This window comes from Somniosus microcephalus, chromosome 14 (genome assembly GCF_052327205.1).
Source record: "Somniosus microcephalus isolate GS21.2 chromosome 14, FLI_Smic_1.0, whole genome shotgun sequence".
NCBI classification, from domain to species: domain Eukaryota; kingdom Metazoa; phylum Chordata; class Chondrichthyes; order Squaliformes; family Somniosidae; genus Somniosus; species Somniosus microcephalus.
In genome coordinates this window covers 29,952,278-29,967,311 of record NC_141000.1, presented here as the reverse complement: position 1 = coordinate 29,967,311, position 15,034 = coordinate 29,952,278, and the positions used below count along the sequence as shown (strand labels likewise).

At 42.4% G+C, this 15,034-nt stretch overlaps 2 protein-coding genes across 14 annotated transcripts in view; one reads left to right on the top strand and one right to left on the bottom strand.

Annotated features, from left to right (window-relative positions):
- Positions 1-3,510, top strand: part of rb1 (retinoblastoma 1) — a 295,784-nt gene extending 292,274 nt beyond the window's left edge. For all 7 annotated transcript variants that reach the window (XM_086006459.1, XM_086006458.1, XM_086006457.1 and 4 more), the window contains one exon: positions 1,006-3,510. In XM_086006459.1, coding sequence (XP_085862585.1) covers positions 1,006-1,079 — 74 coding nt within the window. In that variant the 3' untranslated portion in view covers positions 1,080-3,510. The remainder of the gene's footprint in view (positions 1-1,005) is intronic.
- Positions 3,511-6,464: 2,954 nt separating this feature from the next.
- LOC147107418 (RCC1 and BTB domain-containing protein 2-like) overlaps positions 6,465-15,034 on the bottom strand; it is a 78,451-nt gene continuing 69,881 nt past the window's right edge. For 2 of the 7 annotated variants that reach the window (XM_086006448.1, XM_086006455.1), the window contains 2 exons: positions 9,829-9,959; positions 6,465-7,600 (listed from right to left, as the gene is read on the bottom strand). In XM_086006448.1, coding sequence (XP_085862574.1) covers positions 7,460-7,600; positions 9,829-9,959 — 272 coding nt within the window. In that variant the 3' untranslated portion in view covers positions 6,465-7,459. Of the gene's footprint in view, positions 7,601-9,828; positions 9,960-14,245; positions 14,681-15,034 lie in introns of those variants that run through there. The other 5 variants (XM_086006453.1, XM_086006454.1, XM_086006450.1 and 2 more) reach the window with 4 other exon arrangements.

The following is a 15,034-nucleotide window of genomic DNA, read 5'->3' as shown; positions in this document are numbered from 1 at the left end:
TTTGCTATCCTCCCCCTAACGCCATACCCTTTAGTCTTACTGGAGGTGTGTAATACCATCCCTATTAATGTAACAAGCCTGTTTTTACCCTTCAGCTCCAACCATCTTCCCTGTCTGTATCCCTTCCTCGTCTACATCATCCCTCTCTGCAACATGTATTCCCTCTTTAACCATTATTGCCACTCCACTCCTTTCTTACCTTTTCAATCCCCCCTATATCTTGATATGTTTATTTTCCATTCTTGTCCAGTTTGCAAATAGGTTTCTGTTAATGCTTCCTGTAAAATATTTGCTTCACCATTTTATTTCCCACAATCTGTGGATTGCAATACATGCATTTTAACGTTTTTTTTCTTTAACACATCTCCTTTCCCTGTGTTTTTTTTGTCTAAGCTACCCCCTCCTATTACTTCAATCTATCCCCCATTTATAACTAGTCCAATTGATTTTATCCCCTTACTCCATTTCCCTCTTGCTAAATTGTTCTCTGCAGGAGTTACATTAAAGTATTTGAAAGGATGAGTGGCCAAGAGTATGTTTGGAACCGAGGAGACTTTGAAGTGACGTAATCTAAGATGTACGAAAAAAATTAATGAAAAGTTGCTTTAAGGGTCTAAATAACAAGGGAATTAGGAAGATGGGGTAAGTCAGGTTGACCTTCTCCAAAAGGTAAATAGACTCGTATAATAAGTTATCAGGTTCAATGTGCCTTTGTAGATCACCTAGTCAGACAGAGCAATGTGGCCAAAATCTAATAACAGCAGCCGTTAGATCCAGTCATTTAACATGACATATATTCTGAGAGTTTTCAGCTGTGCTAATGAGTGTGGTCCCTATCTGTGGATAAAATGGGTGCTGTAAAATTCAGATCATAAATTCTGCTTGTATTACAATTCCAGTACTCCCCTGTATCAAGTGAGCATACTAAACTGGTTCAGTCGCTTTAGTCGAGGAAATATCAGATAGGATTCTTTCATTCTGACTTTCATTTATATCCCCGTACAGCATCCACAAGAAATAAGATGCAAGAGCAGAAACTGAAAGATGGGAACGATGATGTGAAGAGGGACGAAAACTGACATTAGCCGCCTCCTCTGACTCAGGAATACGTCCGCACTGCATGAGCATGATCCTCTGCGGCAGAATCTTCATCAGTTCTGGTCATGGCTGATTTTTTTCCCTCCCTTTCCCAGATTTTGTTTTACCAGGAGTTTATTTCCTTTATAACCTCCAGTTAGAGAGTTTAAGTCATTTTAGAGAATTGTTTTGCTAAACACTATGCCTTAAGGGTCATATTTTCCTCTGCATGTGAAGTTTAATAAAAAAGTTTTGAGTAAACAATGGAGCAGGACTGATGGAAGAAAGTATTGTACTTTTCTTCTGATTTTACCACTACTCTGAGTGGTTACAAAAATGACCCCCTGGAATAATCTGAATCCTGCAGCAATGTATAAGGGGCATTCAGCACACCAGACATTCACAGAGTAATAGCTGGCCCTCAGCAGCTTCCACCTCTGCTAAATCTTCAGCCCCACTCACCTGTGCTTCTCTTTCTCTGGCATGTCTAATGCAATTTGCATTAGCCTGCTGTTTTAAATTATACATTACTTGCTACATCCTCAGTATTTTGCTGTGAATTATAGTTCTTGCATATTACAACTCCCACTTTAAATTCATTACCTATATATTTCCTTCATTTGCATATAAAGACAGGATGATCTTCTTACCTCAGCTTGATGTTCTGTTCAAGTTGTGGTGATGCTGCTGGGTCCTCTCAGTGGTTGAGTCTGTGATGCACAACTACACCTTTTGCATCTGGTAAAAATCTGGATCTGCCCTGTTACAAAACGTTCTTTGCATTTTTCAAACATGCTGTTAATCAGGACCCCCATGTCCCAGTCAGTGAAGTGGAATTCTGTCAACTTCCATCAAGCTATTTTTTAAAAGTTTTGCATACTCTACAGTTAGATACACAAAATATTTGCCATTTCTACTGGTAAGTACCAATTGAGATGTAGAAGGCCCGTTGTTAAAGGTGTGTTCAGATCGGCCATATTTTTTAAATTTCAGTAACTTTCACATTTTACGTGAAGTCATCTGCACACCTGCCATTTTGATTTGGGTTTGTAAAAACAATGAAATAAAGGCAATTAACACACTATTCACAAAAGAGGAAAATATGGCCCTAAATATGTAGCATTTGCACAGAATGTGTGCTGTTTCAATTTTATTGTTTTTATTTATGTCTGCGATTTTACTTTTTACAAACTAGAAACCAGTTTGGCTGTAGTTGAATTGTCTTCAAGTTGCAAGCAAATGTGCCTATCAAAACTTTGGTTCTGGTATTGAGACAAATGCTTTAAGTTTGCAATAAGACATAAGAAAGAACTTGCATTTATATAGCGCCTTTCACAACCTCAGGACATCCTAAAGCGCTTTACAGCCAATGTACTTTTGAAGTATAGTTGTGATGTAGGAAATGTGGCAGCCAATTTGCATACAGCAAGGTCCCACAAACAGTAATGAAATAAATGATTAGATCATCCATTCTAGGTGTTGCTTGAGGGATAAATGTTGGCCAGGACACAGAGAACTCCCCTGATCTTAGTGCTGTGGGATCTTTTACAGCCATCTGAGAGGGCAGACAAAGCCTCGGTTTAACATTTCACCCAAAAGATGGCATCTCTGACAGTGCAGCATTCCTTCAGTACTGCACTGAACTGCCAGTCTAGATTACGTGCTCAAATCTCTGGAGTGGGGCTTGATCGCACGACATTCTGGCTCAGAGGTGAGAGTGCTACCACTGAGCCACTATAAGAGTAAGATGTAATGATGTGGCAAAGTGCACTATTGCTTTTGATTTGTGCATTGAAACGGTACCGGACTTCATGTTTTTCAGAGTTTTAAACTGATGCACTATTTAATTTTACAGAGGTTACCAGCACGTGTAATAGCATTATGTACGAAGGCATGAATATTAAGCCACACTACTGAGCACTGGCTTATATACCTCAAATATACAAGACATAGCCTTCACAATTGAAATGCAGACTACTAAAACAAAATGTTGCTGAAGGTCTCTTAAACATTTTGATGAACAAATTGTGAAGATCCGTGCTGTAATACTGGGCTTGTGGTAAATGCTTCTAAAATTGCTCTCCGAAAGAGGCAGTATTAATGACTCAGATTGTTAGGATCACTGTGTTGATGTCAGATTGCTTTGTGTTTGCGACAGCTGCCTGGGAGAACTTGTAAACTGTTCCTGTCTATAACAGCTCGGCAAAATCCATACAGTTGACCCATGGGTATCAGTTGTCATTGGACTTAAATGGTTAATCAGTATGTGAATTAAATATCTTTCCATATTTCTGATTGAAAGCATACAGAAGTCTGTACTCATGTTTTGTTCAGCAAGAAATCTATTTGTACTGCACATTATGGATTAAGGTACTGTTTTTATAAATTGATTTTTTTTTTATATATATAGTGAATAAAAATCTGTAAAAAGTGTCTGCATGAGATTGCTTTTTGTTATAGCTGAAGATTCAGGAGCACAAGCTCGGTTGGCCAGTCCTTTTTTTGAAAAAGAACTGCAGATGTTTTAGCTGTCTATAATATTTGCCTCCCAGTCAGTGATAAAATAACTCAACAGCAGAACATTGCTACTGTCTGGACTGTTTCACCTACATCACTTTTAAGTAGGTGAAATATTAAAATAATGAAACCAAAAGTAGCACAGTGACATAACTGACCTCACTCAATTTATTCCCCTCTTTTAAAGCTGGTGACACGTGTTGAGAAAGAAGTCCACAGGTGAGGCAGGAAATTGGGATTGAAAAGATGGAGCTGCTATAGCTAACAAAATGGCAAGAGTATCTCAATGGGCCAAATGACCGACTCTTCTTACTAGCCTATTCTCCAATGTTAGAATCATCTTAAAGGAAGTCCTCTCTATTTAGCACAGGGGTATCGAGCTCATTTTAGAATAGGACATCCTGGCACTTGTGTGGACCACTTTCACCAAAAGTTATTTGGACACAGCGGGGTAAAAACTGGAATGTCTTTCGCACGTTTCTTTGTTGTAAATTGGGCGCAACGTATAGCAATTTCTCGGCGTACAGACCTGCACCTAAGCTGTGGCGGCATGGCTGCCACCATATTGGTCCTCATGGTTTTTAGGTTGGATCAATTTAAATATACAAAAGGGCACTGCACCTGTTTCAGGACCTTCTGCAAAATGAGTGAAAAACTAGGAGCACACACCTTGCAAACTCACATATTGGGGCAGCTACCAAATATATTTTACAGGGTCCAACGAGCTTTGTGCACAGTGTACCAGAATCCCAACATGCTTTGTGCTGACTGCCCACATCAGGGTGTGTTGCTAGTCTATATGCCCAATAATACAGGAGGGGTACCTGCCTTTGAATTACCCACCCTACAGCTTTGTAGCTGTAGGGCAGGTGAAATACTGAGTAAATGATTGACAGTATCCTCTTACACCCTGAAACTTTTTAATCCTTTATTTTAAACGTAATGAGAGTACAAGTCAAAGAAGCTAAATGGTGTCAGATGCTTCAATTTTAATTAAACAAGTTATAGTCTCAATACCAACATCCAGTTTCATTGCTAGGTATGTGACTTCAATGTAAATAAACCGACTATACTGAACACTTTATACTTTAAGCATACAGTATTCTTGAATTTAAATGTAACAATAACATAAAAATCACATTACAGTTCTGAAGGGGAAAAAAAGTTTGACAAAGGATTAAGTAGTCACTATTTGTAACAAAAACTACAATACAGCACTCAAGACAAACAAAAATGTAACTGAGGGCAGTATTAACATTTAGGTAGATTAATTTCTCTAAATTAGTTTATAAATACATTTTCCAGTTATTAAATTTTATATCCTTATATTTGCACGTTTGTGAACTATTATTGGAAGGATTGGAATGCACATTAATTACATACATCTGCTTCTCATTGGCAATGACAAACATGATTAAATCTTTGCTACTGGGGTTTGATACACAGGTCAAATGTTCAGCCAACACACACCCTTTAAAAAGTGTTATGATTACTCTCCATGAGTAATTAGAGATGTTATCGGAATCGAGAGACCCAGTGCTGTAATCTCACTCAGCTCACTATAAATGCAGACGGAGAAGCTGTCCTGTTAACTGTACAGGTTAGATAATAAGATAAAATATCTTCATTTGATAAAGATGGCCATAATGGATTGCAGATAGACTGGGGATGGACACTATGGAACAGATTCAGTGCAAGTCCACCTCTACTGCTGTGTTCAAATCTGCACCTACCCTCAGTTGAGTCGGGTTAAAACCAACACAAACATGTTGCACATAACTCATCTACTTGTTAGCCTAAAACAAGCTGGATTGCAGCCAATGACCGGTTCAGCTGGACTGCCACTTGATGGAATGAGGGGAGAAGATAGTTCAAAGCAATAGTAGTTATGTAAAGGCCCATCCACTTCATCCCTTCCTCACATAATATCCCATTAGCTTTAGCAGAATGTATGATCCTGGAAATCAAGGCTGGTAAATTCCTTGGAGCCACTTGCGCCGGGGAGCTGTGTGCGCAGCCCGTCCAGTGAAATAACAGCGGGGAATCAGGAGCAGCTCCAAGGAATGTCCCAGCCTAACACCTGTAATCTATATATTTTTTGATATGGTTCGAGTAGTAAGGTTTTAATAGTCCTTAAGCACAAACGTAGTCACCTAATGCAACAAAAAAGTGATCAGAGCAGAATCATCCATCTACATTCAAATGTGAGATCACTGACAGTATCTGCAGAGTGCCTTCAAATTTCAGGGAACCAAAACTGACAAAGCAGCGGTTCTGACTTAAAGGCAGCCCACCACCACCTTCTCAAAGCAATTAGGGATGGGCAATAAATGCCCACATCCTGAGAGTGAATTTTAAATATAAAATTTTCATTTGCCATTCTGCATCTGAGGATTTAAAGGACGATGGTTTGGGGATTTTTCTGCTGCATAACGTAATGTAATGAGGTCGTCTGTTCACCAATTTGCAGTGTTAGGAGATACTGTAACTGCGCTGAAGCTAAAGATCCTCCCTCAATCAGAACAGAATCTGCTTTAAAACGCTAGACAACTCAAATGTATTTCTTTCTGTATTAATCAGATGGCAAGTTCCAACTGCCATCCGCAGGGGGCTGCAATACTTGGCTATGTCAGAGAGAAAACCCAGAGTTCTGCTCTTCTCAGCTAAACCGTGGGAAGTGACTCGTCGCAGCTGAAACTTGGATGAAGATAAAACTCTAGCCCTCTACATTAATCTAGTAAAACTTCTCACCATCGACGTAACAACACATTTATTCTAAATGACCCGATTGTATTCCATAGCTGATATTCCCAGCAACCACAGGATTAATTGTGTCCATAAAACATTCAATCATCTGTTGATACTTCAATCATCTGTTGATACTTCACCCTCTCTCCATCCCATTGCTAATCAGGTTTATCCAGCTCCTTATCATGTCTATTGATACAGCATTAGGTGCCTTGTGCTGGGAATCTAGTATTCACAGCTACTACTCTGAGTAGTAAACTTTAATCTATTGAATCACCTGGGACATGCTGATTTCCTTCATTTTGCCTTCACTGTTACAAAAATTGTATTGATTCAGGAAAGCATTACATCTTTAGAATTGCAAAATTCTTACTAAAATAACACGATGGTTTGTCACTCATTTTAAAGTAGATGCAATGACTGATTCAGTGTGTGATATGAAACCATTGACTGAAGGAACCATAAGAATAAAGCAAAACCATGATGCTTAGTTCTGAATTGCACATTAGATAGAATTCGGAAGTCCTTCACACTAGCTAACTAGGCACTCCCGTGCAAAACGTATTGAGAGATTGACTTCCATAATCCGACATTTCATTCTTGTGACTGATGCTAACCTTTTCTTCTAAAGAAAAACAGATTCCCCAATAATTCAGCGAGCTTGTCCTCCCCATGAGTACCTGAACCATGCAAACGTGAAAGGTCCCAGGTTTGATCGCTGGTCTGTGCTGAGTTAACAAGTCCCAGCTGGGGCAGCGGTGGGATGGGGGTGCTGCAACTGGCCAAAATGCCTGGGTTAGGGCAAGGAAAATCAGACAGGGCCTGTCTCCAGATCACTGACCAGCAAACCCTCGCTGGAACTGTGCACCTCTAGATGCCAAGCAAGGAGCTCAGCTGTAATATCTGCCTAGTTGAATAGCCTGTTTAAGGCTAATAAAGAAATAATGGCCACTTGGGCGCAGTTGCAGTTGGCACATGTGGAACTATACCCCCGCCAGGGCTGATGCCTGAAGGTATAGGGGCAGAAAAACTGATGAAGAGGGGGGAAAAAAAAAACTACCCAAGGTTCAGTTTCCGGTTCAAGCCATCACCTTCGTTCGATACGCGTGTTCCTGCTTCAGTTCCGGAATGCTCCGTGCTTGCCAGCCTTGCTGATGAAATTCTTCAGGAGTTCATGGTCCATGTCACCAAAGCCCTGTGTTTGCGTCACGGCTGTCAAATGATTGACACAGAACTTAAAGCAAAACTCTTCCAACCCCTGGAAAAACAATTCAGCACTTCATTTACCCAAAGGCAATTCAACACAATTACCCATAACATTCTGTTCAGAGGGGACACAGCTAGAGACAGCCATGTTCATTTCGTTAACCTACCTCAGGAAAAATTACTGGGAAACACGTACCAACATCCAATTTAAACAGCTGTTGCTCAAGTAAAGATGGTTCGTACCAAACCAAATTTGGCTGCAATCTTTGACGACTGAATTGGGTGATGATTCTCAGTTTTATTACAAGCGCCTTAAATGTTATGGTGGGTGAGGGTAAGAGAAATATTCTATCGTTAGATTTTGAATTGTTCTATAGAGTAACTGAACATTTTGAGTGGGGAAGGAGAACAGCCAGAGGTCATGGTCCATGTGGAAACCAATGACATAGGAAGGAAAAGGGTTGAGGTCCTGCAGACAGAGTTTCAGGAGCTAGGGAGAAAGTTAAAAAGCAGGACCTCAAAAGTTAGTAATCCCTGGAATACTCCCAGTGCCATGCACTAGTGAATATAGGAATAGTAGGAGAAATGGTGCAGGAGGAAGGACTTCAGATTCCTGGGGCATTGGGACCAGTTCTGGGGATGGAGGGACCTGTTCAAGACGAACGGGTTGCACTTCAACAGAGCGGAGACCAATGTCCTCGCAGGGAGGAGAAGTAGTGCCATGGGGGAGGGTTGAGGTCATCCAAACCTCGGCTGCCCGTGTCCTAACTCGCACCAAGTTCCATTCACCCGGCACTCCTGTGCTCGCTGACCTACAATGGCTCGCCGTTAAGCAATGTCGCCATGGCCTTGCCCCTCTCAATCTCTAATCTCCTTCAGCCCCACAACCTCCCGCCCCCCCAACCCCGAGATATCTGCACTCCTCTAATTCTGCCCTCTTGAGCATCCCTGATTATAATCGCTCAACCATTGGTGGCCGTGCCTCTGTTGCCTAGGCCCTAAGCTCTGGAATTCCCTGCCTAAACCTCTCCGCCTCGCTACCTCTTTTTCCTCCTTTGAGACGCTCCTTAAAACCTACCTCTTTGACCAAGCTTTTGGTCACCTGCCCTAATTTCCCCTTATGTGGCTCGGTGTCAAATTTTTTTTTTGTCTTTTAATACTCCTGTGAAGCACCTTGGGACGTTTTATTATGTTAAGGCGCCATATAAATACAAGTTGTTGTTGTTTAAACTAATTCAGCAGTGCCGGCCAAGGCTAACTTTTTGATATATATTAATGATCTGGACTTGGGTATACAGGGTGTATTTTCATTGTTTACTACATTTCTGAGTTTTGTGTCGCCTGCAAACTATGAGGAGGATAGTAACAGACTTCAGGAGGATATAGACAGACTGATGAAATGGGCAGACACGTGGCAGATGAAATTTAATGCAGAGAAGTGTGAAGTGTACATTTTGGTAGGAAGAATGAGGAGAAACAATATTTTAAAAGTGGTGCAGAAACAAATCTTTGAAGGTGGCAGGACAAGTTGAGAAGGCTGTTAAAAAAAGCATACAGGATTCTTAGCTTTATTAATAGAGGAATAGAGTACAAAAGCAAGGAAGCTATGCTAAACCTTTATAAAACACTGGTTAGGCCTCAGCTGGAGTATTGTGTTCAATTCTGGGCACCACACTTTAGGAAGGATATCAAGACCTTGGAGAGGGTGCAGAAGAGATTTACCAGAATGGTACCAGGGATGGGGGGCTTCAGTTATGTGGAGAGACTAGAGAAGCTGGGGTTGTTCTCCTTGGAGCAGAGAAGGTTGAGAGGAGTTTTGATAAAGGTGTTCAAAATCATGAACGGATTTGATAGAGTAAATAAGAAACTGTTTCCAGTGGCAGAAGGGTCAGTAACCAGAGGACACAGATTTAAGGTGACTGGCAAAAGAACCAGAGGTGACATAAGGAAAAAAAACTGTTTACACAATGAGTTGTTATGATCTGGAATGCACTGCCTGAAAGGGTGGTGGAAGCAGATTCAACAGTAACTTTCAAAAGGGAATTGGTTATGTACTTGAAGGGAAAAAAATATTACAGGGCTATGAGGAAAGAGCAGGGGACTGGGACTAATTGGATAGCTCTACCAAAGTGCTGGAACAGACACAATGGGCCAAATGGCTGCATCATACTATGATAGCATGAACTGAAAGGACATTCACTCTCTAAACTCAGGTGAAGCAGGCAGGAGGTTTATAATGAACATGTTTAACATGTGCATAGTTTGTTCTCAGTCCCCTACCTTTGCTTGATATTTCACTGCAGCCGACAGTAAAGTGATGGCATTCTCCACAGAAATGCCCTGTTTAATTGTCTGCTCACATAGGTTTTTTAAGCTGTTCTCTCCATAAAATGCTGCCAAATCCAAAAGGCCTGTAAGGTGAAAAGCAATATTTAGTATGCTTTTTCAAATGAGTGGTTTGCAAAAGAAAGAGCACTTCTTGCTTTCAAAATCTAAACTAAGACCATTTATATTGTGAATTTTTAGCAGAGTATTTTATCACATATTTTAAAGACGGTCTAGATGTGTGTACATATCACACCTGTGTGTCACTGAAATCAGTGGAAATCCCCAGCCTTGTAGTAGCATCACCAATGTAGTTCAACCCCAGCAATCGTGTCAGGTTCATGGATGAGTGTAACTAGTCCTGGATGAACTGCAACTTATTACCAGCTGAACATCGGGAAGACCAAAGCCAGTCTTTAGCCCCGCTATATACTTCATACCCTCCACAAACAATTCTATCCCCTTCCCTGGCCAGTGTCTCAGGTTGAACCAGGCTGTTTGCAACCTCAGTGTTCTGTTTGAGCCTGAGCTGTGCTTCTGACAACATGTCCGCTCCATCACCATGGACCTCCACCACCCACCAGGATGGCCTGAGGGCACTCCGCTTCTTCCTTGAACAGAGGCCCAACCAGCCCCCATACACCACCACCCTCCTCCGCCTGGCTCAACTTGTTCTCACATTGAACAACCTCTGCTTTGACTCCAGTCAATTCCTCCAAATAAACGGTGTTGCTATGGGAACCCGTATGGGCCCTAGCTATGCCTTTCTTTCGTGGGATATGTGGAACATTCTTTGTTCCAGTCCTACTCCGGTCCCCTCCCTCACCTCTTTTTCCGGTACATTGATGACTGTATCGGTGCCATTTCCTGCTCTCATCCTGAACTGGAAAATTTCATTCACTTTGCTTCCGATTTCCACCCTTCCCTCACCTTCACATGGTCCATCTCTGACTCTTCCCTTCCCTTCCTCAACTTCTGTGTCTCCATTTCTGGGGATAGGTTGTCGACCAATATTCACTATAAGCCCACTGACTCCCACACCTACCTTGACTACACTTCCTCCCATCCCATTTCCTGTAAGGACTCTATTCCATTCTCCCAGTTTCTCAGTCTCTGTCGCATCTGTTCTGACGATGCCACCTTCCACCTTCCAGTGCTTCCAATATGTCTCCCTCTTTCCTCAAATCGAGGATTCCCTCTACCATGGTTGATATGGCCCTCAACCGTGTCCATTCCATTTCCTGCACTTCTGCTCTCACCCCTTCCCCTCCCTCCCAGAACCATGATAAGGTTCCCCCTCTACTCACCTTTCACGCCACCAGCCTCCACATTCAACAGATCATCCTCTGCATTTCTGCCACCTCCAACGTGATCCCACCACAAAACACATCTTTCCCTCCCCATCCCTTTCAGCATTCCAAAGGGACCATTCCCTCAGAGACACCCTGGTCCACTCCTCAATCACCCTCAACAGCCCCTCCCCTTCGCCCGGCACCTCCCTGTGCAAGTGCAGGAGATGCAACACCTGCCCTTTTACCTCTCCCTTTCCCACCGTCCAGGGCCCCAAACGCTCCTTCCAGGTGAAACAGCGATTTACTTGTACTTCTTGCAATTTACACTGTATTCGCTGCTCACGATGCGGTCTCCTCTACATTGGGGAGGCCAAACGCAGATTGGGTGACCACTTTGTGGAACACCTCCGTTCAGTCCGCAAGTGTGACCCGGAGCTTCGTCTGTCACTTTAATTCTCCGCTCCATTCCCACTCTGACCTCAACCTTTTGCACTGTTCCAATGAAGCTCAATGCGAGCTCCAAGAACAGCACCTCATATTTACAGCAATTTCAGATCATAACCTCTGCCCCTACTTTTTCCAGACGGCAGCTGTTGATGATTCTGCTATTCCCATTTACACCTCTTCTAGACCCATCTTTTGTTTCTTTACCTGTCCCATTACCATCTCCTTTAGCCTTGCACCATCATCCCTTTTGTCATTTAATCTCTCCTGCCTTCCACCCTATCACAGACCTTCCCTTTCGCTCTTTCCTCCCCTCTCCCTTTCCCTGACCCTGCACTTGCTTAAAACCTGTTAGACCTCCAACTTTTTCCAGTTCTGACGAAAGGTCATCGACCTAAAAAGTTTCCCTCTCCACAGATGCTGCCTGACCTGCTGAGTAATTCCAGCATTTTCGGTTTGAATTTCAGATTTCTAGTATCCGCGCTATTTTGCTTTTGTATCAGTTCCACACGAGACATGAGTTCAAATCCCACCATGCCAGCTGGGGTCTTTAAATTCAGTTCATTAAATAAATCTGGAATAAAAAGCTAGCATCAGTAATAGTGACCATGAAACTACTGGATTGTCGTAAAAAACCCATCTAGTTCACTAATGTCCTAGGGAAGGAAATCTGCCGTTCTTACTCGGTCTAATCTATATGCGACTCCAGACTCTCAGCTATGTGGTTGACCCTTAACTGCCCTCTGAAATGGCCTAGCAAGCCACTCGGTTGTACCAACCGCTACGACAGATTATAATAAGAATAAAACTAGACGGACTACCCGGATTCGGCCTAGGCATCGGATTAGGACACGACAAACACATATCCAGCCCAGCCAACACTGCAGCCACAGTGCGCCGGTGGTAGAGGGAGTGAATGTTTAAGGTGGTGGGTGGGGTGCCAATCAAGCGGGCTGCTTTGTCCTGGATGGTGTCTAGCTCCTAGAGTGTTTTTGGAGCTGCACTCATCCAGGCAAGTGGAGAGTATTCCATCACACTTCCGACATGTGCTTTGTAAATGGTGGAAAGGCTTTGGGGAGTCAGGAGGTGAGACACTCGCCGCAGAATACCAGCCTCTGACCTGCTCTTGTTGTCACAATATTTATGGATTAGTCCAGGCCTCTAGATTACTAGTCCAATAACTTAACCACTACGCTATCATACCCTCGAATAAGGTATAACACACGGTCTGCTTTTGCCTACCTGGCAAAAATAAAGCACCTCCGAGAAAGGGGTTGGTTCTGGTTTTCACCCTGCACAAAGCGTTCCCTGTTAGCTAGGGGTACAGTATTTATGTGGCTGGTCCAGTTAAGGTTCTGGTCAATAGTGACCCGCAGGATGTTGATGGTGGGAGATTCGGCGATGGTAATGCTGTTGAATGTCATGGGGAGGTGGTTAGACCCTCACTTGTTGGAGATAGTCATTGCCTGGCACTTCTGTGGCGCGAATGTTACCTGCCACTTATGCAGACACGGACTGCTTCATTATCTGAGGACTTTGAAATAGATCGCCATTCCTTCATCATCACTGGATCAAAATCCTGGATCTTCCTACCTAACAGCACATGGACTGCAGCGGTTCAAGAAGGGGACTCACCACCACCTTCTCAAGGGTAATTAGGAATGGGCAATAAATGCTGGCCTTGCCAGCAATGCGCACACCCAGTAAATGAATTTTAAAAAATTCTAACCACACTCTGAGTAAAGAAATTTCTCCTTCCCTATTGGATTTATTAGTAATTATCTTGTATTTGTGGCCCTAGTTTTGGATTCTCCCACAAGTGGAAACGTTCGCTTCAAATCTACCCTGTCCAACACATTCATAATTTTAAAAGACCTCTATCAGGTCACCGCTAAGACTTCTTTTCTAAAGAAAAAAGCCCATGATGGTTTTTTAAAAACTTTTCTCTGATGTTCTTCATATTCTCTTTTGTCCTCCTCTCCTTTAGCATCTAAGTACTTCCTATATGTCTTTTTCTTTAGATTCCATTTTCTCTTCAGTTCTTTATTCATCCATGGTGCCCCATAATTAGCTTGCTTGTTTTTGGCTTTTAGTGGAATACATTTCTCGTGAACTCTACTGATTACCCTTTTAAAGATTTCCCACTGTTTTTCTGACACTTTATTTTTCAAGATTTTCTCCCAGTTTACCTTCTTTAGTTTCACCCTCGTTTCCTCGTAATTTGCTCTATATTATAATGTGTTATATTCAGCAATATTTAGTTGCCAATCCTGTCTCCATGTAGCCATGTTTCAGTCATCCCTACAATATCCAGATTCGCTCACAAATTATTGCCTCCAGTTCATCCATTTTGTTTTGAATACTACGTACATCGCTGTACCAACAATTTAAATTGTTTTTATTTATTATTCCTCTCTTTGTTTTTTCAGTAGTTATTTATTTTTATGCTTTATGACTTCATCAGATCCCTGGCCATTCGTGTTATCCTTATTCCTTCCTTTAGTTTGTTCTTTACTGTCTTTTACCGATAGGTTTCTGTAATTTCTAGCAGTTCCCTCCCCACCCCAACCCCCCCCAGTCATGTTATTAGTTTAAAGTCTTATTTACAGCCCTAGGTATCCTTTCCGCTAGGGCCTTGGTCCCAGCCCAGTTCAGGTTCAGCCCGCCCAAACAGTACAGCTCTTTCCTGTCTCAGTACTGGTGCCAGTGTCCATGAAATGGAACCCCTCCTTCCCACACCACTCCTTTAGCCAGGTGGTGACTTTCCTGAGGTGGAACAGTGAGCTGCAGTCAGAGTCTCAAGCAGTATCACTTGTAGCAGAGACCAGACACATTCTGTGCTGTGAGGGAAAAGCCAGACTGCAATTTCTCACCGAAGGGTGATGGGAAAGGTGGACAAGTAGTTGCAAGGCAGCCCAGGACTTGAGAGGAAGGGAAGATTTGAGCCAGGGCAGTAACTGGAGAGGTTTAAGCTGTGGCCCTCGGACAAGGAGGTTTATTATGTCAATTCTGAAAGAGCTTGGACTTTGCCAGAGGATAACGATAGACTGTTGTTGTCAGCAAGCAAGGGGCTGAAAACAGAAAGTTGGGTGGTCAGGAGCAGAGAGAGAAGGGGCATCAAACACACATATATAACACACACACACATATATATATACACACACACACTACTAGTAAATTTGGTACATCTTCTATTGTAAACGCCTATATAAACATATCTATAGGATTTCCCATTTTAACACCCACATGTTGCCCTTTTCTGGTGACACATGTAATGTTTTTAATAGGATTTTCCCATTAATGTGACAGTCTGTAAGGCTGGAATAGTTTAAAAGCTCGTTGGAGTATGTATGCAGTTGCAGGCTGTGGCCACTGGGTGGCGACAAAGCAATTTTTCATCTTCTGAAGCCTGAATGAGCCCAAGG